At 47.0% G+C, this 22,675-nt stretch overlaps 6 protein-coding genes across 6 annotated transcripts; 3 read left to right on the plus strand and 3 right to left on the minus strand.

Annotated features, from left to right (window-relative positions):
• Positions 1-2,441: 2,441 nt before the first annotated feature.
• On the minus strand, positions 2,442-4,426 carry EV420DRAFT_1621076 (uncharacterized protein; the record flags this gene model as incomplete). The annotated part of the gene is made up of 7 exons (XM_060475652.1): positions 2,442-3,168; positions 3,214-3,383; positions 3,441-3,593; positions 3,644-3,883; positions 3,905-4,042; positions 4,070-4,216; positions 4,253-4,426. 7 exons carry the CDS (start codon positions 4,424-4,426, stop codon positions 2,442-2,444), a joined length of 1,749 nt encoding a protein of 582 aa, XP_060329889.1.
• Positions 4,427-4,723: 297 nt separating this feature from the next.
• On the minus strand, positions 4,724-5,910 carry EV420DRAFT_1549107 (uncharacterized protein; the record flags this gene model as incomplete). Its single annotated transcript, XM_060473409.1, has 4 exons — positions 5,728-5,910; positions 5,407-5,671; positions 4,864-5,356; positions 4,724-4,806 (listed from the first exon to the last, which is right to left on the minus strand). Coding segments are annotated over exons 1-3 (923 nt in total), but the record flags the coding sequence as incomplete, so codon positions are not given.
• A 2,166-nt stretch (positions 5,911-8,076) lies between these two features.
• Positions 8,077-10,343, plus strand: EV420DRAFT_503167 (uncharacterized protein). Its single transcript, XM_060482400.1, has 3 exons — positions 8,077-8,473; positions 8,529-8,624; positions 8,679-10,343. Exons 1-3 carry the CDS (start codon positions 8,357-8,359, stop codon positions 10,281-10,283), a joined length of 1,818 nt encoding a protein of 605 aa, XP_060329891.1. The 5' UTR covers positions 8,077-8,356; the 3' UTR covers positions 10,284-10,343.
• A 396-nt stretch (positions 10,344-10,739) lies between these two features.
• On the plus strand, positions 10,740-11,667 carry EV420DRAFT_1689092 (uncharacterized protein; the record flags this gene model as incomplete). The annotated part of the gene is made up of 2 exons (XM_060479322.1): positions 10,740-11,461; positions 11,515-11,667. Exons 1-2 carry the CDS (start codon positions 10,799-10,801, stop codon positions 11,665-11,667), a joined length of 816 nt encoding a protein of 271 aa, XP_060329892.1. The 5' UTR covers positions 10,740-10,798.
• A 2,927-nt stretch (positions 11,668-14,594) lies between these two features.
• Positions 14,595-15,293, minus strand: EV420DRAFT_1549114 (uncharacterized protein). The gene has a single exon (XM_060473410.1). The coding sequence runs from the start codon at positions 15,191-15,193 to the stop codon at positions 14,855-14,857; it is 339 nt and encodes a 112-aa protein (XP_060329893.1). The 5' UTR covers positions 15,194-15,293; the 3' UTR covers positions 14,595-14,854.
• A 995-nt stretch (positions 15,294-16,288) lies between these two features.
• EV420DRAFT_1549118 (P-loop containing nucleoside triphosphate hydrolase protein) lies at positions 16,289-21,609 on the plus strand. Its single transcript, XM_060473411.1, has 23 exons — positions 16,289-16,634; positions 16,682-16,754; positions 16,809-16,977; positions 17,026-17,199; positions 17,253-17,436; positions 17,491-17,705; positions 17,759-17,797; positions 17,851-17,934; positions 17,981-18,682; positions 18,735-19,205; positions 19,256-19,325; positions 19,375-19,502; positions 19,554-19,582; positions 19,635-19,712; positions 19,769-19,844; positions 19,892-19,932; positions 19,983-20,291; positions 20,342-20,646; positions 20,700-20,748; positions 20,797-21,005; positions 21,033-21,115; positions 21,169-21,352; positions 21,406-21,609. Exons 1-23 carry the CDS (start codon positions 16,447-16,449, stop codon positions 21,518-21,520), a joined length of 3,975 nt encoding a protein of 1,324 aa, XP_060329894.1. The 5' UTR covers positions 16,289-16,446; the 3' UTR covers positions 21,521-21,609.
• The last annotated feature ends 1,066 nt before the right edge of the window (positions 21,610-22,675 follow it).

Here is a 22,675-nt window from a genome sequence, read left to right on the forward strand (position 1 = left end):
AATATGGTAGAGGCTTCGATAGAGTCAGCACGTGCAAGTACCGTAGGACTTCTGTGGAGAATACTATCGGACTCGTTGGCGGTAGGATAGTACTATCGTCGGCGTAAAGAAATTGGATCCTTCGTTCGTTGAACAATGATTGATGTATTCTGAGAAGGATCAGGATATGCTACGAAAAGACATAAAAATAAAAGGGCACCAGGCATAACCTGTATAAGTTCGCAATAGGCCGTACCAAGATCGTCTGTCCGTCAAGTTGGATGACTCAATGCGGGTTCACAAAGTTGGGGATCTGGGAAGCTCAGGTAACCAGGAACGCCTGAGGTGTAGGAGGAGGGCGATAAGTGAAGGAGGCTCGGTGGATAGATGAATGCGGATCAAAAGTCAGGGTGTATTGTCAAGGCAGTGAGCTTCATCAGTCTGATCAAATGGGTGAAAGGCAGAAACGCAATCGATTAGTCGATAAGTACATGAAAGACAGCGAAGGGCCAGGTCATGTCTGGCAAGGAGGGCCGACGTTCGGAGACTAGAATATCCAGAATATCTAAGTATTGAAGTTTGCCTTGAATTCACAGCATCGTTCCCACCAACAAGCAGAGTCCCTGCACTTCGTAACATTAGGACGACGCCTGCCTCGTGTTCCACCTGCAGGTGCCGCAAAATCTGCAGAGAATTTAGGCAATACACGATAGTGAACAGAGGAGTGCGCACCTTCGTCCACTGACGCCACATAAAAGTTCTGATCTTCAAACGGTTACCGAAGGCCGCAATGACGTGATTTAGGTAGTCGACCTGGAGCGCCCGGCCACGCTCCTTCCGGTGTCGATATATCTTGCTGCCGCAAGCCTCAAAGGTGGTCAAACCAGATGCATAACCTTCTGAGAATGCACATAAGAGCAATAAAAGTGATGGACGCCGGATACCTTCGTGAAGGATTAAGCCAAGATGGCAGGGGGAACGGCAATAAAAGCTTGTCCACAATGGGCATATTCCTTGCGTTACACACGCTGGGAAAGGACTCGTAGGCGCGTCCCTATGCTGAGCTGCAGCCTTGAAGTCACAACTGTGCTTGCAGAAGCGCTGAACGGGAACCGAGATGCGATGATCATGGATGTGGCCGGTAATGAATTTCCCTATTTAATGAGATCAGCTTCACTTGTGTTGTAAAGGGATTCAAGGCACCATACAACCCAGCTATCGAGGATAAAATGACCAAAATACTGCCTGACACCTCGTATTGATACGGCCGCTTAACGGTTCATCCCAACGGTCAGAGTACCTGTTCCGAATGCCTTGAGGAAAGCTCATCAAAGACCTCGTTATTGGCTGGAATCAGGTCAGGCAAGGAGAATCGCGAAGTAACCAAGCAGGGTAGGTGGTCGTGGTGGTAGGAGGGAGACACAGAATGGGCGGCTAGAATCAACAAAGACCAACAACAGAATCGGACTTCCCCGATATCGGCTAATATCGGCTTATGTCGGCACGACTTCTACGACTGTCAATCAGTCAGTATTTAGCCCGCACTGTGCAAAGGTGCCCTGTCCACTACTTTCCAGTGTCATACATTATTGTCAGATGTTTTGATCTACTATCTAACGCTGTAATCTATGATACAATTATATCAAACATTCCTTCTCAGAGCGAAGTTTTTTGAGGGGAAAATATGACATACATACACAATATAACACCATTGCATAGTAGAAATATTGCAGAATACAGTGTTGTATAGTGGAATACTCATCTGTTTCCTCCGCACAAGCTACTATCTTACACTGTCATCCACTATTGAATATGTGATATTTCTACTATTATTCTACTGTATACCAGGGATTTCTACTGTACATCACTGTAATTCACAAAGATAATACTGAGAAATAACACTCCTCTATAGTGGGATATGATAGTCTACAGTGGTGAATAGTGAATATCCAGTATCATTCACCAGAAATCTCGTGTTAACTCCTGTCATACAGTATACATTCACACTCATGATAAGCACAAACTCACTGTAAACTATTAGAGAATACTATATCCTCCTGTGGGGTACTGTCCCTGTCCCATATGGATACAGTGTAAATCTATACATGCAGCCTGTAGGATATAATTTATACTCCCATACTTGGTAAACAATTTCTTGAGTACTGAAATAGTATAAAGAACACACTGAGATAGTCTCTATACATATAGAAGTAGTCATGCATGATCCCCGCAAATGTATGGCTGTGCTGATAACTTCCGCAAGTTTCTTCAGGCCTTCTGCCTATAACTGAACACTTCATTAATATTTTATGATGAAATACTTATCTATGTCTTCATATGTATTCAATAACTTGGTAGATATCCAGTATATAAGCCCTTATATTATCCAAATGAGTTCTGAACACAGCAGTTGCCTGTTGCTGTATTACATGGTCATATTCAGTTTGGGAGATCTTCTACATCTACAGAACATCCTCCCAGAACTGCTCATCCAATTCTCTTTCTTTCTTCTCTATTCTCCGACCAATATCCTCCTTATATAGCAACATCAGAGCATGAATAAAGAAGTCATAGTTCACATTAGACATCTGACACAGCTGTGCCTCGAATCCATTTAACCAGGCGTTGAACTGTTCTGCCGTTTCTGTATTGAATGCACGAGTCAAATGAGGATGTCCATCATTGTCATTTTCAACCAGCACCAAGTCTGGCTGAGCACCATTCCTTGGCACAGGATTACACCATAACCAGCAAAGTGAATCAGTAGCCTTATGGCCAATGTAATGCCAAGCATCCACAATGAATTTGGTTGAAGATATCCATGGATTCGAGGGATTCTGTGTGACAATGTGGCGGAGAAGCTTGCAAGAAGAATTGTAAGCGATGAAGTTCGGCTTGTACTGTGAATGGTCTTTCCAGATATTGTCGATGATTGTGAGGACTTGTGAAGGACTTTCTGCTGTAAAACACTTTCCCCATCCAATCGGTGTACCGCAAGCCCATTGAACTGTCTGAAGACAATATGTGGTTCTGGCTCGGAATGTGTGAACAATCTTGTTCCCAGCCAAACCTTCGAGCTCTGGAAGCTCAACTCGGAATGGGACATTGCCAGTGGTCGCAGGAGTCATCGATGAGTCTATTAGGGAATCTATAGCACGAGCCTGCTGTGCTCGTATGACTCTCTGCACCCTGGGGAATGTCATGCGCTTGAATCATTTGCAGTATTTCTCATACCATGTGTGGTGAGAAGGATTGTCGCAAGTTAGCGAACCAAGGGGTGATACAGGCCGTCCACAGGAGACAATTCCACAAATATCATCAAGCCCTTCAAGAGCATGATCCCGACAGAATCTCCCTTTCTTGTAGTTTGTTAAGGCTCCCGTACAGCCTGGCACTGCGCAAATCTAAATAAAAACTGTCAGACATTAATCTTCATGCATATTGGTTGGGTTACAACATACTCGGTGACGCATGGTTTTGCCATCTATCACAGCCAAACGTGAGTATCCCCGTGGTCCTTCTGGTGCCAACTCATTCTCTGCAAGCACTTGCGCATAAAGTTGATCCACAGTGTCAATTTCCGAGTCACCGTTTTCCAGATCTGGCTCTGTATTCTACATGCATCATTAGATGGAAATCAAAATCTTGATCAGAATAAACATACGTTGATCTCTTCGCTAGAGCCCTCAAGTCCTTCAACATCATCTTCACCTGCAATCAAGCCAACTTCCTCTCCAAAATCGGCTCCCTCGTCAATCAAATCCTGCCGATAGCGCTTCTTGTGGGTGCAGTCCATACACGCATGTTCCATGGCACCAGGAACGATCCCACCATCTCTCCCTATCTCTTCTCTCACTGCTGACACCAGAACATCGGTCTTTGAATTGGCAGCACAAGAGAATGTCTCGTTTATTCCATGCGCAACCAGAAGATGTCGTGAGAAGTGCTCGATGAACAGGCGCTGCGATTGCCGGAAAGTTAGACTGCGTCCGGTCTTTATCCTCCTATTGGTCCAGTCTGAAAAACTTGACCAACTGCAGTGGAAGCTTAGTATCACCTCCTCCTGATCAAGTGCGATAGATCTATCAACCCAGACTCCATGCTTCGAGATGCGAAGGTACTGTGTATCACAGCGAAGCCTCTGAAGATGATTTCCTGGGGTAGGCCCCTTGTATACGTAGCGATCGGGATAATACCGTGTGCGGCAGACCTTGCATTCAGCGACAGCAAGGTATGCCTGTGTCCAGGTTCAGTTTGCAGTGAGAAGAGACACTGTTTGAATGTCTTCTCTGCGGCGTAGGGTTGTGTATTCTGTACCATGGGGACATACAATACAGCGCAGTAGATCAGTCATGAGGATGGGAGAAGGCTGAGAGAAGATCTCTGAAAGCGGCTTTGTCATGTCAACACCAAGGAATTCATAGAGGATATCTGCGTCGTTGGCCATGTTTTGAGCAAGGACAAACTTTTCTTCTTCATCAATCCATCCCTCCATATCATGAGGGTCGAAAGCTTTTGCAAGGATGGCAATCAATCCAGTCATCCATGCTGTCCATTGCCGCTGATTCAGATCACGGCGCTGGTTATTATGAAGTCGCACGAGAGGGTACAGTGATAAGAATGTGCCCAGCACTAGCACAACATTTTCAATAGATAGTCCTGGAGGGAAATAGACGCATAGAGCATTAACGAGGCTCTGGGCAGATCCGGGCATACTATGCACAATGTGGTTCAAGGTCAAGATAGGAAGATGAATTTCATTTACGCTCAGGTACCTATGTATTTAGTTATAACTACGCTCTATGTAATAACTAGGCATCATCATCTCTGCAATGAAAAATTGATTCATCACCATCTAGATCATCAGAATCAAGGTCCACATACCAACTAGCCTTCGACGTCGAAGCCTTGGAGGAGGAAACCTTAGCGTGCTTGGTTTTCTTCCTTGGGCGCTTCTCTTCCTCGGAAGAAGATTCTTCCGACGAAGAACCCGATGGACTAGCCTTCGCCCGCTTCTGCTTGCCCTTCGACGAACCCTTGCCTCTTCGATGACTGCTCTTACTCTCCTCACCCGAGTGATCCGACCTCTCCACCTTAAAGAGTCTCTTTCTCTCTCTCTTCTTCTTGTCTACTTCGGCGTCCTTCGCTACGTCAAGCTGTTGAAGTTCAGCATCAAATTCTGATAACTTCATAGTGCCGTATATATCGTTCATAGCGCCGTCTGGATCCTTGAACCAGGCACCAATGGTTTCGGGATGGCGCTCATGGGTGCGTTTGCCGAATCGTCTCTTGTTCTTGCCGTGGTTGGCGGGCTTGAAGTGAAATATCTGGTGTAAATCACCTTCGGTGAATGTGACGCCGGGGAATCGGGGATCATCTAAGTTGTGTCTAAGATTAATTGAATAAACGTACATGAATGCAGCATACCTTTAGAAATCTTGAAACTTCCCTCCTTTCCGGCGCTCCAAGCATCAGGAAGCTTTGCCAGGTTCTCCTCAAACCTCTTGTAGCGTATAAGCGCCGCACGAGCTGTCTCAGCCCGTGAGGTAAATATTCTGTGCTCCTCCGATCCGGTGGGAAGCTGCATGATGTCGTTTTGAATATATTTCACAACGTCCTCGTCGATGCCAGATTTCTCTGCGTCTTGCTTGTTCTCGGCCTGGAGAGTGTTTTTGACCTTTGTAGAGGAACTCTATCATGATGGTGAGCGCATTCTACCACAAAAGTGAGACAAAACCGTCAACTCACCTTGTTGTCTATCTCCTGAAAGATATCCGCAACCCACACGTCATCCCCAAGCTTTGTCACATCACAAAAGTCAGCGCGTGGAACAATTGGTGGGGGATTCATGCTCTGAAAGCTTTCGACGGGTCCAAGGTACATCAACCTATCTGGCTGCGCAATTCCTGGTCTCATAAATCGACCACCTCGCTCTGACCAATGAAGTCAGTCCATTGAGAAAAACGAGAGGGCAGTGAAACGAACCTTTTGTTGGAGAAGACGTGGCAACCAACTCTGGAAGAATCTCTGAATACTTCACCGCGAATCGTCGACCACCCTGGCCTGGCTTGGAACGTGAATATATTTTCACCTTCTCCGTCGACAAGCCAACCTCATATGCTGATTCTTGCAGTTTATTCGCATTCCTGTCGACCGGAACAAGGTTAACAGACACTAAATGGAACTGTAAGTGTGGACACGGTTTACAAAGCCTTGAAATACGTACAGTATGGTTCTCGGATGGTCTTCATGATAGTGTATGACCCAGAGTTCTCCACCGCTTGATTGGCCCCGACAGTCCTATTGTCGGAGATCTCTAAGTCTCTATCCTGCTCTGCTTTGCTAACCGACGATGCTCGACTGGATGTGGAGCTGGAGTCGTCAACTGTAGCTTTACCTGCCGCAGTAAATTAATAATCTCTTGTCTCGCTATAAGTCAAATACGACTTACCTTTCCCTTCAGCACCCTTGGTCGTCGTATTTCCTAGGCGAACATGGCTTGCCGGGGGTGCGACTGGCATTTTTGACAAAAGGAGCGTTTTGAGTACTCTGAAAATGCGGAGGATAAACGCCAGAGATGAGATTGAATTACAGTGAACGCACCCTGTGGCCGTGGACCCTTTTTCTTCCTCCTCCGCCAAATCGTCCTCTATGTCCTTGTCGGAGCTTTTCTTCGTCTTTTTGGTACCTTGAGCGTTACTGGCAGAGCCAGTCAGAAAAACGCTCCTATATAAAATAAAACTCGCACCTTGAACCTGCCTCGCCTCGCTTTGAACCCCTATTAACAGCGCTGGCCTCATTAGCTGGATTTGGTTCCCCAACGTCGCCCGCTTGATAGTCTGGCCGCGGTCCGGTTCAGGACCGTGTGGACCCGGTCCGAACCCGAACCGAACCTGCAGGTCCAGGTCCGGTTCAGGTTCAGGTCCAGCACAGCCACCTGGGTCCAGGTTCGAGGTTCGACCTGTTTGAAAATTCTGAACCCGGTTCGGACCTGGTCCGAACCTCGTGAACCTCGAAAAATTCAGGTAAAGTTCAGGTCAAGCTTTCAGAAGTTATATCGTGCTAAATTGCTGATTGCTATCTAATACATAGTACTGAGATTTATTTTGCCATTCCAGGATCTTCTGTGCCTTCAGAATGCATGTTTTCATATGCAGGTCGCACAGACTCTGACCCTCGCTGTCGCAATTTTGATGCAGAGAAGTTCGGCACCATGAAGGAAGCTTATTGGGATGGACGTATCAGTGCACAGAACGAAGCACAGATGGAAATCGGGCCATGCTTTGATGATGGAAACTTGGTCATAGAGTAATCATGTATCACATGTATGAATATCACAGTCTACAGCACGTAATAAATTTTTTTTGCTGAACCCGGTTCGAACCCGGACCGAACCTGGACCGAACCTTTTGGACCTGCACCTCAGGTTCGGGTTCGAGGTTCGGGGGGGCGGCAGGTGAACCTCGAGGTCCAGGTTCGAGGTTCAGGCAAATATGCCTGAACCTGGACCGAACCGGACCCCGGCCAGACTACCGCTTGAGCTATCGAGTCCATCCCTGGGATGCGTAGTTTCTCGTAGAGGACATCCCCCAAAAGTGCAGGGTTCTGTCGAAAATGAGCAATGATATCAGCAACGAGATTCTTATTGGTGAACTTCGTCTGGTCCTCAGCGCGGTTCCGAAGGCCAAGTTGGCAAGAAAGCGGCCAAAGGAAGCTATGCTTCTTGCAGTTTGTCGACAGCTTGCCTTTAAATGACAGAGGTTCCATGATCTTGGAGGGATAACAGGGGAATCAGGTATTTGATACGACTGACTTGGCGCAGAGGTTCAATCGGATGGGCTGCCAAAAACCAGGCACAGCGGGGTACCATAGAATATTGTGGAAGGCAATGGAAATTAGCGGGAGAATATAATCCCGACGGACGGGCCGATACAACTGACGCGACACCGACACATAGTAGCACATAGTATACGACAGTGAAATCCAGTGCGATAGTCGATCAGGGTGAGGTACCAGAAAAAGATGAAATTCTAGCATTATCTAATCACGATCAGTGATGTACCTTATATGAAATTAGAATACGTCATACGACAACATCTACCAGTGCCTACTACTATCCAGTGGTAGACACTACTATACACCAATGATATTGCCGGGTCCGGGCAAAAAACTCCAATCAGTGCACTGTTTTTCAAGATGCCACTCGAGAGTTGCAGCCCCCTAGGGATGTACAGCAGCAAAGGAAACCCTTGAAAATCTGACTCTTGAACTTACTAGATTCAGGAGGGAACGACTGAGAAGTTCTGTGTTAAAAGAGGCTCAGTGTCGAGGTTTTACTGGACAAGGCGTCGGCCAACCAGGTGCTTAAGTCGATTTTATGATAGTTTCATCACGTGTTGTTGAAGCATTGCCGGCTCCGACTGACGTGTGGCGGTCATTTCTATCTCTCCGACTGCCAACACCGAATCTGACTCAGAAAAAAAATTACACCAAGGTGAGAGTAACGTCAATTCGCTCATCTAAATATGAATACTGACTCCTCACTCCAGAACGATTTCAGGCCAGGCTTTCCGATTACTCTTAGTTCCGCTCGCAGGTTTAGTACGCCCTCTGGAAATATCCGCTACCTTATCAGTATGGACACGGTACGGATTCGTGTATTCTCATTCTTCTATCATCTGACACGTTCATATCTCCAGAATACCTGCCCGAAATGCGGATTCAGCGCTATACGTCCTTACACTCCTTCCGTCAATCCGAGCGAGCTACTACAATCTGGATTCTCGTCACTTGACGTCTCCCGAGCCTCCATCCTAACCGACGTAGCCAACCTTGATCAAGAGCTACAGCAGATCGAGTCCCTTTATGGACGAATCCGTGACCGGCGCGAACAAATCCTGAAGGACCTCGGCGGTTGCAAGGCCCTCCTAGCGCCGATCCGTCGTTTACCGAGAGAGACGTTACTTCATATATTCTCCCTTGCGTCGTCTGATGCTCCCCATCCCTTCGATGCTCCCTGGATTCTCGGTGAAGTTTGCTCGACCTGGCGGAGCATTTCCCGTTCATATCCCTCTTTATGGACGAACATCGACATTTCCCGATCTTGCAGTCTTCGCCCTCTGCTATTCATTGAAACCTATATCTCTCTTTCCGGCAACCTACCCCTGCACTTGCATATACGAAGACACGTCCAAGATGTAAAGATGGATGTTCTCACCCGTCTAGCATCGCATTCGGGGCGCTGGTCAACTTTGGATCTGGAAATCACCGATCGTTTATTATGCCGTCTCCTGAACCTAGCATCAACGCCAGCTACCCGATTGACGAATCTTCGTTTCTGCCTATTGGGTGAATCCCAGCCAGTGATCAGTCATGCAGTGGTGAACAACCTCTTCTCTTCATCACCCATCAAAGAAGCGAAGCTCGAACATATTCACTCTTCATCCGTGCCGATAAACATGACCGAGTTGCGCATCTTCCACATTCATTCATATGATCCTGCGGAACTCCTCTCCATGTTACAACAGGCGGAGCGACTAACTGAGTTCGCTGTAACACCCGTTAAACCCCCTCCTAATCTCACCAATGCGGCACCAATTCCTTACCCTCCAATGACCCACACATCTCTACAGCGACTATCACTTGTTGTTGACATCGAAAATTCACGCGATGTCACCAAAAACCCGGTCGCATTTGACTACGTTACCCTTCCAGCTCTTCAACAGTTGGAAGTCCAAGTGAATATCCAGCCGCCAACGCCGGGTATCCTAACAAGTCCTTTCGAATCCGTGGATTACGCTCGTCCGATCAGGCTCGTAGATCGTTCTCAATGCAATTTAACTACTCTCACTTTCTCCATACCCATCTCTGTTGAGGCGCTCCTCGTCCCTATTCTCATACGATCCCCCGCAATCCAAAGGCTTGACATCTGTGTCAATGCATCTGTGGCAAGAGACGTCTTTCATATGCTGACTCTCGAACAAGGGTTAGCCAACTGTCTAAAGGAGCTTCACATTCAAGAGACGATGATCCAAACGGCACCCAGCGGTATCCTGGAGGACGCAGTCCCATTTCACGCCATGATCCTATCGAGATTACATGGCGATAGACATCTGGATACGTTGCGGCTATCACTAGGCACATCATGGGCTGAACATCGGCCCCCTCTTCCTGTTGCGCAAGATTCACCATTCCGTGATTTGTTCCGGATCAAGGATGAAGGGATAAACGTCGAATTTTTGTTGGATAGGAAGGATTGTCTCGTTGATGGGGAGGCTCATGCTAGGTTTTTTGGTTCAACGTAAATCTACGTGTATATACATCTGTACTTCGTGATCTTGATAAATTCAGCATCTATTTCCAGGACCCTTAACTTATCAGCTGTTGGACTTTTGATGTCGGTTGTAGTACAAGTGCTATCACGGCAAATATCACATATTGGGATCACGCCAATGAGCAAGAGACAGGTAACAACAAGTGCACCCTTCGGATCATGTAGGTACAAAGAAGGTTTATCGGAATTAGAAGAGAAGACGATCGCATGCGGAGACATCGTAGAACTCAGATCCATGACACGAAACTGTTTCGTCGACAAGGTCCTCGATCCAGTTGTACAGCGCAAGGACAACGTCGGACTCATCCAACAATTTCGTGTCTTGAACAATCCAGTACAACGAGGAAGCTTATCAGAGTATCTTGGTTTGAAAATGAACCAACGGCTGCGAACAAAACCACATATCAAGATCAACATTGAAGTCTTTAAATAGAGATGATAACCATGTGGAGCACCTACGGAATATAAGCCCTCGTTCGAACGTCAATGTTTCACATTGTCGTTTCCAAGACATTTCATCTCTCTACATCTCCTCTAACTATGCCAAAGTCGAAATCAATCCATTCTCGCCCCTCCGGGACTATCGCCCAGCGTATGAAGAATATCAAAACGGCCACGCCCACCTGGTTTTACAATGAATGTCTTCCCGTTGCCGAACGGCATGCCTGGGCCCAAGACGTCGATAGGGGGAGACACAATAACGAAGTTGTTGAAGTGCTAGAATGGCTTGTAACAATGAGGTTCTGGGGACGATATACTGATCTACCCGGAAGACACGCTGCCCGCATATATACAGACGCTGAAGCGGAAGACATGAGCTCCGACTGGGATGTAGGGAGGAGCGATTCCGAGCAGGATGAGGATGAAACCGAAGAGGGGTCGAGCTCTGATGGGGACTCGGAGTCGCATATTGGTACTTCGATGGGAATTCTGAAGGGAGTGTTAAACGAGTCTCCGTTAACTCGCGGTTGTGTTTCCTTTAACGAGTATGACTGGTGTCTCGTTCAGGATGTATGTCCCATCACCGGGGAAGTCAACTGTGATTGGTCAGATTTGTACAAGGAGAAAATAAAGAAGGCACTCAGAGCAGTCGAGCGAGAGCATGGAGATTCCGGGTTGAGAATTGCTCGCTGGGCTGTGAGGAATCGGGTGGGTCTTTCATCCTTTAAGACCAGGTTTTTGACTGACGAGGTAGGTCATAGTTTGTTGAATGCATATCTGGGTTGGATATCATTAGTTACGAAACACGCTTGACCCCCCGGTTCATATGGAAGGATAAATCCGCCAAATGGTTCACGGAAACGACAGAAAGCTTTCTGGACGAGGATGGCGAGATGATTCCAACATTGTCATAGGACCAGAATTGTGTCATTCAAAAATACTTGTATGAAATTCTGTATGATAGTACATGCAGGCGTTTTGTCCACCCTGGCGCAAATTCACGCACCGTTAATATACTGGAGACGATCGCTAGCAGATATGTTAGAAATGATGCTGCGAAACAGAGGGTATATCACGATCGTTGTGCGGTAAATGTGTCAGAGCGCGAATCGTGGCGGAGAGATGCTACGCCTACTAGAAATGGATGCGCCAGATGTCTTACTAGAACGATTCAGGACTTACCTTTCATCGGAAAGGCCATTGGAAGGAAGGGCTAACCCAGTTTAAGTCATACGTGCTTTCTCTCATTTGTGTGCCCGAGGCATTCCTTCGCATCTAAACTGGAAGAAGGAGAAGTGGTGGCAGAGACTAGACTGATAGAATTATCATTAGGACATTCGGACAATCAAGGAAAATGCACATACCTTCGGTACTTACTTGAAAAAAGCGCCGAAAAGAACATGCGTATAAATCATAGACTGCCAAATGCGACTGAGGAAGGAGAGTTCTGTTAATTGGTTTTATTGCAAAGCAGCTGAAGAGGAGTCAATTCCTCTTAGATTCGCGGAACTGACATCTGTACAAACTGGAAGTAAAATCTTGGAGCTGAGGATTCATAGATTACCTACATCGTAATTCTCATCGGCATTCCGGTGATAGGTACATAGTTTAAGTGCTCGTTCCGTTTCACGAAAAGACCTCGGGTCAATATAGCACAGGTTGTCTAAGAAATGGAATAATTAACATGTATATTCGCCGAACAATAGATATATTACGCACTGCTCGGAGCATAATCCATCCGCGAATATCAAATGTCTATCTAGACAAGCGATCAGTCTGAAGACGATATACAACAATAAAGATACCTACATGCATGCTAGTGACGAGCTCCCGCAACGAACTGGCCTTTAATTTTTAGTCCGGCTCATTCTTAGGAACCTCGTTAAACGAGAGTAAAGGAGCTGAAGGGAGATGACAGTTGCCCTCGTGCTCAGAGATTCATAGTACTTCTCTTCAATACACTTTGAATAGATCAACCCAGCGAGCTGCATAAACTTGGACTTACCCTCTCTTTCATGATACCCCATCAATCGATCGACTCTTGCGGTTGGTGTAGTAGATACGTCATACTTTCAGCTCGTGCTTTTCCGTGCGACCGATAAGCTAGATATTAGGATGAGAAGACCGACCGAAAAGGTCTCTCGAGACCTTTACCTCGTACCAGCACCAGTTGAACATGATGGGCACGGATAGACGGCAGTTACATGTTGAAGCATTCATAATGAAGATGCACCGTGATCGTTTAAATAGGAACATGTAAACATCAACTTTACATCTCGTTTCGACGAGGTACGCATTCATCATGAAGACACACCATGGTTGTTTAGCTAGGAAGAATATAGATATCAGCTTTACATCTCGTTTCGACGGAGTAAGTATGAAGGACCACCTCTTGGAGAGTCGACCTCGAACGACCTGAAACGATACGAGACGGGAAACGTAGTTCTCTGAAAGAGATTCCCATAAAAGCAAGGTATCTGATAAAGGAAAAGGGTAGGCACCTATCTCGTCTGGATCCACAGCACTTACGGAGGAGCAGCCGGAGGTGGTAGCTGGAGATTGGAGGCTGCTTGGCAAATGGATGGATGCTGGTTAGAATGTCATTGTCACGGCGGTAATCTTCATCAGTCTCATCGTATAGGTGAAAAGGCAGAAACACGATCAATTTAGTCGATAGTTACATGAAAGATAGCGAAGCATCTATCCATATCTCGAGATAGAGAAGGACGTTCGGTAACCGGGATGTCTGAAGTATCTGGGTATCGCGACGTCCCTTGAGTTCCTTCCCACCTTCCGGCAGAGTCTGGACCTAATGCCGCAAGCAAGGCCCTCACGGTACAGTTGCAAACCTCCCAACTGCACCGGACTTCAGGCAATATACAATGATGAACGGAAGAATACGCACGAAAACCCTTCACGCCACATAGAAGTTCTGATTTTCAAACTGTCCCCGAAGCCCGTAGTGACGTGATTCCTGAAGTCGACCTATAGTGCCTCGCGATGCCCCTTTCCGCTGTCATAATTTCTCGCAGCCGCAAAATCAAGACCTGGTCAACCTGAATCCATGACCGTTTTAGAACGTATGCTATGCGATGACATGTCGGATATCCCCTACAGAGGGTTGAGCGAAGATAATGGGGAAGCGGCAATTGAAGCTTACCCTCAATGAACGTATCACTTGTGATCTACATGCTTGGAGGAAGTACCAGCAGGCGCGTCGTTGCACCGAGTCCCCGAGTCGGAGCCACGCCAATGATTGCTGGACGAGAATCGAGATGACAATAAAAGGTGCGGTTAGTGTTTCATTTCCCTATTCACAGAGATTAGTTTCGCCGAAATTGTAGACGGATATAACGCACTATACAACCCAAAGATGCCCAAGATAAAATGACCATCAATACTCCTGTGCTATACCGCGAGAAACCTCAGTGATAATGAGGCCGCCATCCATGCTAACCGTCGAAGCCAGAAGCCGTTTGAATGTTCTCAGATGTAAATCTGAGAAGGCAATTATCAGAATCAGCCAACGTGAACAGCATCGTGTAGCGAAAGAGATGACAAGGACGACTAAAATCAACAAGCACCAACAATGAAATCGGTGACTGCCGCTGTCGGCATCGGTCGGCAGGGAGAAATCGTGGTGTGAGGTAAAGGAGAGGACCGAGGTAAAGAGGATAGATGCAGCTTCAAGCCTAGCACAGCTGAGAACGTGCGCATCAACCCGAGAAGATCGATGACGCCGGCAGGGTAGGCTTTTCACGGTAGGGACCGGCAATCACGGTAAAACGTGTCCCGGATTTCCGGAATCCCAGAATGGACACAAATTTGATATTCGCGTTCTCTTTGTGATCAATCACTAGTGCGGCTTAGCTCGAGGTTGAAGGTTCCCTGTAACGATTTCTTAGGCATGGTATAATACCGAACCTGGTATACACATCTCCTACATTTGCTTCGACATTCTGGACCATACCTAGCTAGCTTCTCTCGTGTCATCTGCCACTGCTTTTGGGTATCTGAGGATGTTAGGAACGCTTGGATTGTGTAAGTGTGCTTCCTCTCATTCTGGTTCTTATTCTTATCCACTCATACCAAGAATGTTCTTCATTGAACCGCTGTTCCCTTTGAAGATGATGGAAGAGTTCTCCCCCATTGATGAATGCGAGGACCTTGCTCAACGCTAGATGGGGAAATAGATGAAGCAACTTTTGCCTGCTGGGATGACAGAGCCTTTTGGACGGCCGCGGGAGTGGCGATGCCAGGAGGAAGCGCTAGACCTTCCGCCCATAGAACACGGATAGCAAGAAGACCGGACCTTGAACTCGAGCTGGGAGTGCCATCGGAATTTCCGGGAGTGGGGGTAATGGAACGAGCATTCATGACGTCTTCAGCCAGTAAATTGTAGACTGAAGACTTCTTGCTCCTACCCAGTTTCCAGGACATAATGATATTAAAGACAGTGTAGAAAGCCTGCTTTCTTAAAAATGAGAGACCGTTATGGATGCCAGTAACTGAGGTAGAAAATGAGACTCGGACGTTTTCTGTCAGAGTGTTGTCATGATCGACATTTTCATTATTTGCACGTGATCAGAACTTGAGGCGCCGCGTAAATTTACGGTAAATTCGAATGACGACGGTCAAGAATCAAGATATATGATGGATTGAACTATTTTACCTGCGCATCCCACACCAGTAGCTTTTTTCTCAGTTCAAAGGGCCTCCAACATTCTGCGTGACTGCATACCTCCAAATCCCATCCTCCCAGCCGTTTGGAACATGGAGGTGCTTACACACGTTTTGTCTGCAGAATTTGCACTGTAGCAATGTGGATGGCGCGTATACCCAACGTGTTTAATAAATGTCCCGATGTCAGAGATGAGGCTAGTGGTGACGCCATGATGGAAGACTGACGCCAAGTTTTTACTTATTTAACTGGCTTCACTGAAGGCACTACGCTGCGCAACTTCAAGCTAGCTTCAAACTCAAGGGCCAGTCTTTTTGGAGTATCGATGGTAGAAAAGTCTAGAAGATGTGGATTGGTTTGGAAAACAATGAGTCAGGATACCTCCGTTTCTGATTGACTTCCACTTTAAGTTGCAGGATCAAGGCAACTACGCAGCCGGAAAACATTACGTTGTAACCTATGAGTCATAATTTTGTTTTTCTGCCTAACTGTAACGCCAAGTGTATAGCAAGTACGGTGTTGCTGCTCGAAGAGACTTTGCTGAGGACTTGCAGCCATTCCATTAGATGTCGCTCACATTTATTCGACTAGGGCAAGGACTTTATTTATTTTTCTGCCCCAGAAGAACTTGGAGTTAAAAATAGAGATGCCGCCACTGTCGTCGCCGGTCGGCCTGCCTAAAGATCGAATCAACGTGCACAGGAGTCTGAGAAAAGCCGGCAAATCCGCGTATGAATCCGGCACCCTGCAAAGCAGGAAGACAAGCAGAGAGACCACGTAGGCTGATCCTTGTCAAGTTCCCTAGATACGATAAAGCCATTTGACTCTATTCCCCATAATTTTTAACAGCAGGTGTGCAAACATTGCACGCGGCACAGCCAGTCAAAAAGCACGACTCAGGCTGACTCGTCTATTCTTCGCTGCTGACCACATCACATCACGTACACCTTCGTTTTATTTCCATCCTATAAAGGGTGTTCAGGCTCTGACCCTTGCCTTCGCCCTGACTAAAATGTCCAACTCGCGACTTAGTACTGCCAACGAAAAGCTTACTATCACTGGCCCAGACTCAAAGAAGGCTGGCTGGTTCACTCGCCAGAAGCTGACCAAATCTGTCGACACCGATGAGAAAGGCTCAGAGGTCGCTGTCGTCCCCCCCGAGCCGGAAGCACCTCCTGTATCCTTCACGGAGCTCTTCAGGTGTGTATCTTATTTACATTTTACCTAACTGCTGCTGAGACTTGCAGGTTCTCCACGAAATTCGAACTTCTCATCGATGCAATTGCTTTGGTTGCAGCAGCAGCAGCAGGCGCGGCCCAGGTGTGTCCTATATGCGCATATACACGGTGTAAACCATAACATCCCCTCTTCTAGCCTTTAATGACACTGCTTTTTGGAAACCTTACCAATGAATTCGTTATATTCCAATCAGTCGTCAATCAAGCGGACCAGGGCGATCAACAAGCTATAAACGATTTACCTGCTGCCGCGGCATCGTTCCGCCATGTAGCTAGCAAGGACGCGCTCTATCTAGTTGTCATAGGTGTGTATCCCCTCAGTTACAATTTCTTTAGTTAATTGAGCATTCAAGGTATCAGCATGTTCGTCTGCACCTATTTCTACATGTATGTATGGGTTTACACTGCTGAGATCAACGCAAAACGTATTCGGGAGCGGTATTTGCGAGCGGTTTTACGCCAGGACATCCAATTTTTTGACAAAGTTGGAGCAGGAGAGGTTGCTACTCGGATACAGACCGACACCCGTGAGCTTCTATGCGTTCTCTTTCTCTTTACATCTTCGCTGAACGCTTGCCAGACTTGGTACAACAGGGCATGTCCGAGAAGGTTGCCCTCGTGGTGACCTGCTTGTCGGCCTTTGCTACTGGTTTTATATTGGCCTATATCCGGAGTTGGCGTCTTGCTCTTGCTTTGACGTCTTTGTTGCCTTGCATTGCTATCACGGGAGCAGTTATGAACAAGGCCATATCCAAATATATGCAGTACGTCCAATAACATTGTATTGCATCACTCGACATGCATTAAATTTTCGCCAGGCTTTCCCTGAAGCATATTGCAAACGCTGGAAGTATCGCCGAAGAAGTCATCTCCACTATTCGAACGGTGCAGGCATTTGGCACGCAGGGGATTCTGTCGGGCTTGTACGATCAGCACATCGAGAAGTCGAAGGTGGTTGATGTCAAGTCCGCGATATGGCTCGGAGGAAGTCTTTCGATCCTCTTTTTCTGCGTCTACTCCTCGTATGCTTTAGGTGCGTATGAAAGCAGGCGTTATCGTTACCCGTTTTGCTTACCTCTCTATCAGCCTTTTCATTCGGTACGACCCTCATTTTGCGGGGAGATGGTGCGTCTGCAGCAGTTAAAGTTAAATAACGGTATTGATGTTTGGGCCCGTAGCCGACGCTGGTATTGTCATCAACGTATTCATGGCGATCCTGACTGGTTTTTTCTCATTGGTATTGTTAGCACCCGAAATGCAAGGTACATTGACTGTCTATACACGCTTCTTCATATTAATATTCTTTAGCCATCACTCATGGACAAGGTGCGGCTGCCAAACTTTATGCCACCATCGACCGTGTGCCAGACATAGATTCGGCCGATCCTAGCGGTGAAAAGCCAGAAACCGTTTTCGGTGAAGTCACACTCGAGGACGTTCAATTTAATTATCCTTCACGTCCCGACATCCAGGTCGTGAAAGGGATCAGCCTCACCTTCCAAGCGGGTAAAATCGCCGCTCTTGTCGGTGCCTCAGGATCCGGAAAGTCGACAGTGATTTCTCTGATAGAACGATTCCATGATCCTTTATCTGGTGTCGTGAAATTTGACGGACGGGATTTGAAGTCTCTCAATCTCAGGTGGCTTCGCTCGCAAATTGGACTGGTATCGCAGGAGCCAACACTATTTGCGACCACGATCAGAGGCAACATTGAGCATGGACTTATTGGAACTAAGTATGAAAATGCCTCCGAGGAGGAGAAGTTCGCGCTGATCAAGGAAGCATGTGTCAAGTCTAACGCTGATGGCTTCATAACCAAGCTGCATCTGGGCTATGATACCATGGTTGGCGAGCGAGGATTCCTGCTTAGTGGTGGTCAGAAACAACGTGTTGCCATTGCCAGAGCCATTGTATCAGATCCTCGCATTCTTCTTCTCGATGAGGCGACTAGTGCTTTGGACACTCAAAGTGAGGGAATTGTACAGGACGCCCTGGAAAAGGCCGTGGCTGGTAAGTCGAAAAGAATTCTGACCATTGTTCAAACGAAAATGAATTTTTTCAGGACGTACAACCATCACCATCGCTCATCGTCTCTCAACGATCAAGGACGCCGACATCATATTCGTCATGGGAGATGGACTGGTCATCGAACAGGGAACTCACCAGGAACTGCTTCAAAGAGAAGGTGGCGCCTATGCGCGCCTCGTCCAAGCTCAGAGGCTTCGTGAAAGCGATGAAGTAGCCGCCGTTGCCGCTGATGCAGATGATAGAGATGATGAACCCAAGGACATGGAGAAGGCCGCCCACGAGGAGGTTCCTCTTGGTAGACGAAATACCGGTCAGTCACTTGCCAGCCAGATCCTGGAGCAGAAGAAGAAGGAACAGAAGGACACCAAAGAGCCGGAACACAGCATGTATTACCTTTTCAAACGTATGGGAAAAATCAACAGATCACAATGGAGGAAGTACTTCCTCGGCACGATCTTTGCTACTATGACGGGGATGGCATATCTGGCCTTTGGTATCGTATATGGTTCGTGGTCTTCCCTCCCATTTTTATGGTTCATTGACCATGTGCTCTAGCTAAGGCTATCCACGGCTTCTCGTTCACTGGCTCAGAGCTCAGACATTCTGGCGACAGGAATGCCCTTTGGTCAGTGCTTCATCTTTACTCTGATAGACATCGCTGACTTCGAGTCTAGGTTCTTCATCATAGCCATCATTTCTACGTTGTCTATTGGCATGCAGAATTATCTCTTTCGGTCTTCCGCCGCAGCGTTGATGGCGAAACTGAGGTCTCTGAATTTCAAGGCTATCTTGAGACAAGACAGTAAGTTTAATTGTTTTCTTGATGTATAATGTTGTCTTACGATTTGGGCAGTTGAGTACTTCGATAGGGACGAGCACAGCGTAAGTCTTCCTGCAGAATGTGTCTGGACCTCCATCATGACCTTCTTTCTAGACCGGTGGTTTGGTATCGAACCTTAGTGAAAACCCTCAAAAAGTGTTTGGTTTGGCTGGTGCTACCCTCGCGGCGTCAGTGACTATCTCTCAGATTAAGCACATTTGGCTAACTCCCCACTCAGAATCGTGCAGCAGAGTATCTCGACCCTGATCGTGGGCTCCATTCTCGGTTTAATTTTCATCTGGAAAGTCGGCCTTGTCGGTATTGGTACGTCCAATGGATACCCTTGAAATTGTATACTGATCATATCGCAGCGGTTACGCCTCTTCTCGTGTCCATGGGGTATATCCGCTTGGTAAGTCTGTTTACATAGAAGGCACCCGCCGTTGCTGATTGGCCCCATAGCGTGTCGTTGTCTTGAAAGATCAGAAAAACAAGAAAGCTCATGAAAGTTCCGCACAACTCGCCTGCGAAGCCGCTGGTGCCATTCGAACCGTTGCATCCCTTACTCGGGAAGACGACTGCTGCAACCAATACTCCGAGAGCCTGGAAGAGCCACTTTGCAAATCTAACAGGACCGCTATCTGGAGCAATATGTTGTATGCGTTTTCTCAGTCCACGATCTTCTTCTGCATTGCTTTGGTCTTCTGGTACGGAGCAGCCCTAGTGTCAAGACGGGAATTTTCCACGTTCGATTTCTTCGTTGGTCTCATGGTACGCTTCTCTATGTCGTCGCTGTCAGATTTTGCTAATGTATTACTTAGTCCACCATGTTCGGTGCTATTCAAGCAGGAAACGTCTTTGCCTTTGTACCTGATGTTTCCTCGGCGAAAGGCGCCGGCAGTGATATCCTTCGATTGCTCGACTCTGTCCCAAAGATTGATTCCGAATCGACCAAAGGCAAGAAGGTTGATACTGCCAAAGCTCAAGGACACATTCATTTGGAAAATGTTCATTTCCGTTATCCTACTCGGCCTGGTATCCGTGTTTTGTGGGAGCTGACACTTCAAGTGGAGCCAGGCACATATATTGCACTTGTGGGTGCCTCTGGCAGTGGAAAGAGTACTGTGTATGTCTTCCGCCTAGTCTGGATAATCCATCGTATTGATCAATATTCTTTAGCATCCAATTGATTGAACGATTCTACGAGCCGTTGGCAGGCGAGATCTATGTAGGTAATCCCATGTCTGTATTCAACCCTACTTACTTGATTCTCCAGATGGACGGCATACCAATCGAAGAGTACAACGTACAGGAGTACCGTAAACAGATCGCTTTGGTTTCTCAAGAGCCAACCCTTTATGCGGGGACGATACGCTTTAACATCCTTCTCGGTGCTATCAAACCATGGGACGAAGTCACGCAAGAAGAAATCGAAGCTGCATGTAGGGACGCGAACATCTTGGACTTCATTCAAGGACTTCCCGAGTGAGTTGATTCTGCTATTTTATGTAGGAGTAAATTTTTCACACGTGGTCGTAGTGGATTTGACACGGAAGTCGGTGGAAAAGGATCCCAGCTTTCGGGCGGCCAAAAACGTGAGTACCTTACCTGTACAAAGAGACAGTTAACTGATTGTTTCTGTATTCAGAACGTATCGCTATCGCCCGCGCTTTACTTCGTAACCCTAAAGTCCTCCTCCTGGACGAAGCTACATCAGCTCTCGATTCCAATTCAGAAAAGGTTGTACAAGCCGCCCTTGACCAAGCGGCAAAAGGCAGGACAACAGTCGCTATTGCACATCGATTATCGACAATTCAGAACGCTGACCGCATGTGAGTGCAGTAGATATGCTCTCGAGGCTCATGTCTAACCACCTTTTGGATAGATACTTCATCAAGGAAGGGCGTGTCAGTGAGTCTGGAACGCATGACCAGCTCATTAACCGGAAGGGCGACTACTATGAATACGTTCAGTTACAGGCTTTGAGCAAGCGAGATTGAAGTAATGGCAACTGTATTGGTAAGATGATATCGGAACATTTAGATACCCATTACGACTTAATCGCTTCGATCTAGTAATACTTAGTACATGTTGAAGTTCGAGCACGGGAAGGAACGAAAAATGAGCAACTCGTTTATACCTAGTATGTCGACATGGTGGTAAACGGTAAAGAAAAGAAAACTGCGGGTACGGTAAGTAACGGGGGCGCAAATGAACGTATGCGGTGCCAAAGTCGCAATTTTCTGTGACAAAGTCTTCGCACGCTTTATATAGGAGGCTATCCGGAGTGCAGGATGGGGCGCCGACCTTGTCCAACATCCTATCGACACCTAGGTGGGTGCAAGAAGTGTCCGCCACCGGCGATGGTAATACCCTACCAGTGTAGGTCCGTTGTTTCAGTACTGGAACACTTTCTGCTCGGCTGGTCTCGTCGTAGGCAGAGAGTGTGATCTCGGGGAGACTCTCGTATTTCTATAATGCATTATTTCCCGCCCTTCTGCGCATGCCGTTACGCGTTCACCTGCGGTTCTTTGATGTCTGAAGCATAGTTTCTGATCTTTTTCCACATTCCCGTCCAAAAATCTAGCTCGGCATGATAGAATGAGGACATAAAGCGTCGAAAACAATATGAGAAGACCTACTATGACGGTATACACCCATAGTTGACGTACGTTGATAACAAAGCGTGGTGTACCAAGAAATTTCGGTCAAGCTGTCTTGGTGGGAAGCAAGGCGAAGAAGTCACCACGTTCGGCCCCTGTGTTGCCATCAGCCGTGCTGTCAAAAGATAGACGCCCAAAGATATCCCTAAGTGGACACATACAGTCATTGAGCGCAAGGCTTAATTCTCATAATATATGTCTGCACACGTCGAATAACACAGATACAGCAGCACAAGCATTGAGAACTTGAGGACGTCAGATGGATTTTTTAATGCATGTTTCGTACCACCTTACCCATGCGTCCTACGTGTGCCCAGGGATCATCGGGGCACGGTGAATTCTGCGTTCGCGTTCGCGTGCGTGCGTTTGCGTTTAAACGCATGCGTTTGTCACGCTTGCGTTTGCGTCTGCGAACTCGACAAAGATGCGTTCGTGCGTAATAATGCTTTTATGTACTTTAGCTATCAAATATGCGGAATGTAACAGTATAAC

This window comes from Desarmillaria tabescens (assembly GCF_030435595.1).
Source record: "Desarmillaria tabescens strain CCBAS 213 chromosome Unknown EV420scaffold_21, whole genome shotgun sequence".
NCBI lineage: Eukaryota > Fungi > Basidiomycota > Agaricomycetes > Agaricales > Physalacriaceae > Desarmillaria > Desarmillaria tabescens.

Bases quoted from the DNA above. Each gene is read 5' to 3' on its own strand.
- EV420DRAFT_1549118 (XM_060473411.1), top strand. From the start codon at position 16,447: ATGTCCAACTCGCGACTTAGTACTGCCAACGAAAAGCTTACTATCACT. The intron at 19,713-19,768 runs GTGACTATCTCT...AGAATCGTGCAG, and splicing joins GTGCTACCCTCGCGGCGTCA to CAGAGTATCTCGACCCTGAT. The intron at 20,647-20,699 runs GTATGTCTTCCG...AATATTCTTTAG, and splicing joins GGCAGTGGAAAGAGTACTGT to CATCCAATTGATTGAACGAT.
- EV420DRAFT_503167 (XM_060482400.1), top strand. From the start codon at position 8,357: ATGATAGTTTCATCACGTGTTGTTGAAGCATTGCCGGCTCCGACTGAC. The intron at 8,474-8,528 runs GTGAGAGTAACG...TCCTCACTCCAG, and splicing joins AGAAAAAAAATTACACCAAG to AACGATTTCAGGCCAGGCTT. The intron at 8,625-8,678 runs GTACGGATTCGT...TCATATCTCCAG, and splicing joins ACCTTATCAGTATGGACACG to AATACCTGCCCGAAATGCGG.
- EV420DRAFT_1549114 (XM_060473410.1), bottom strand. From the start codon at position 15,193: ATGTCCTGGAAACTGGGTAGGAGCAAGAAGTCTTCAGTCTACAATTTA.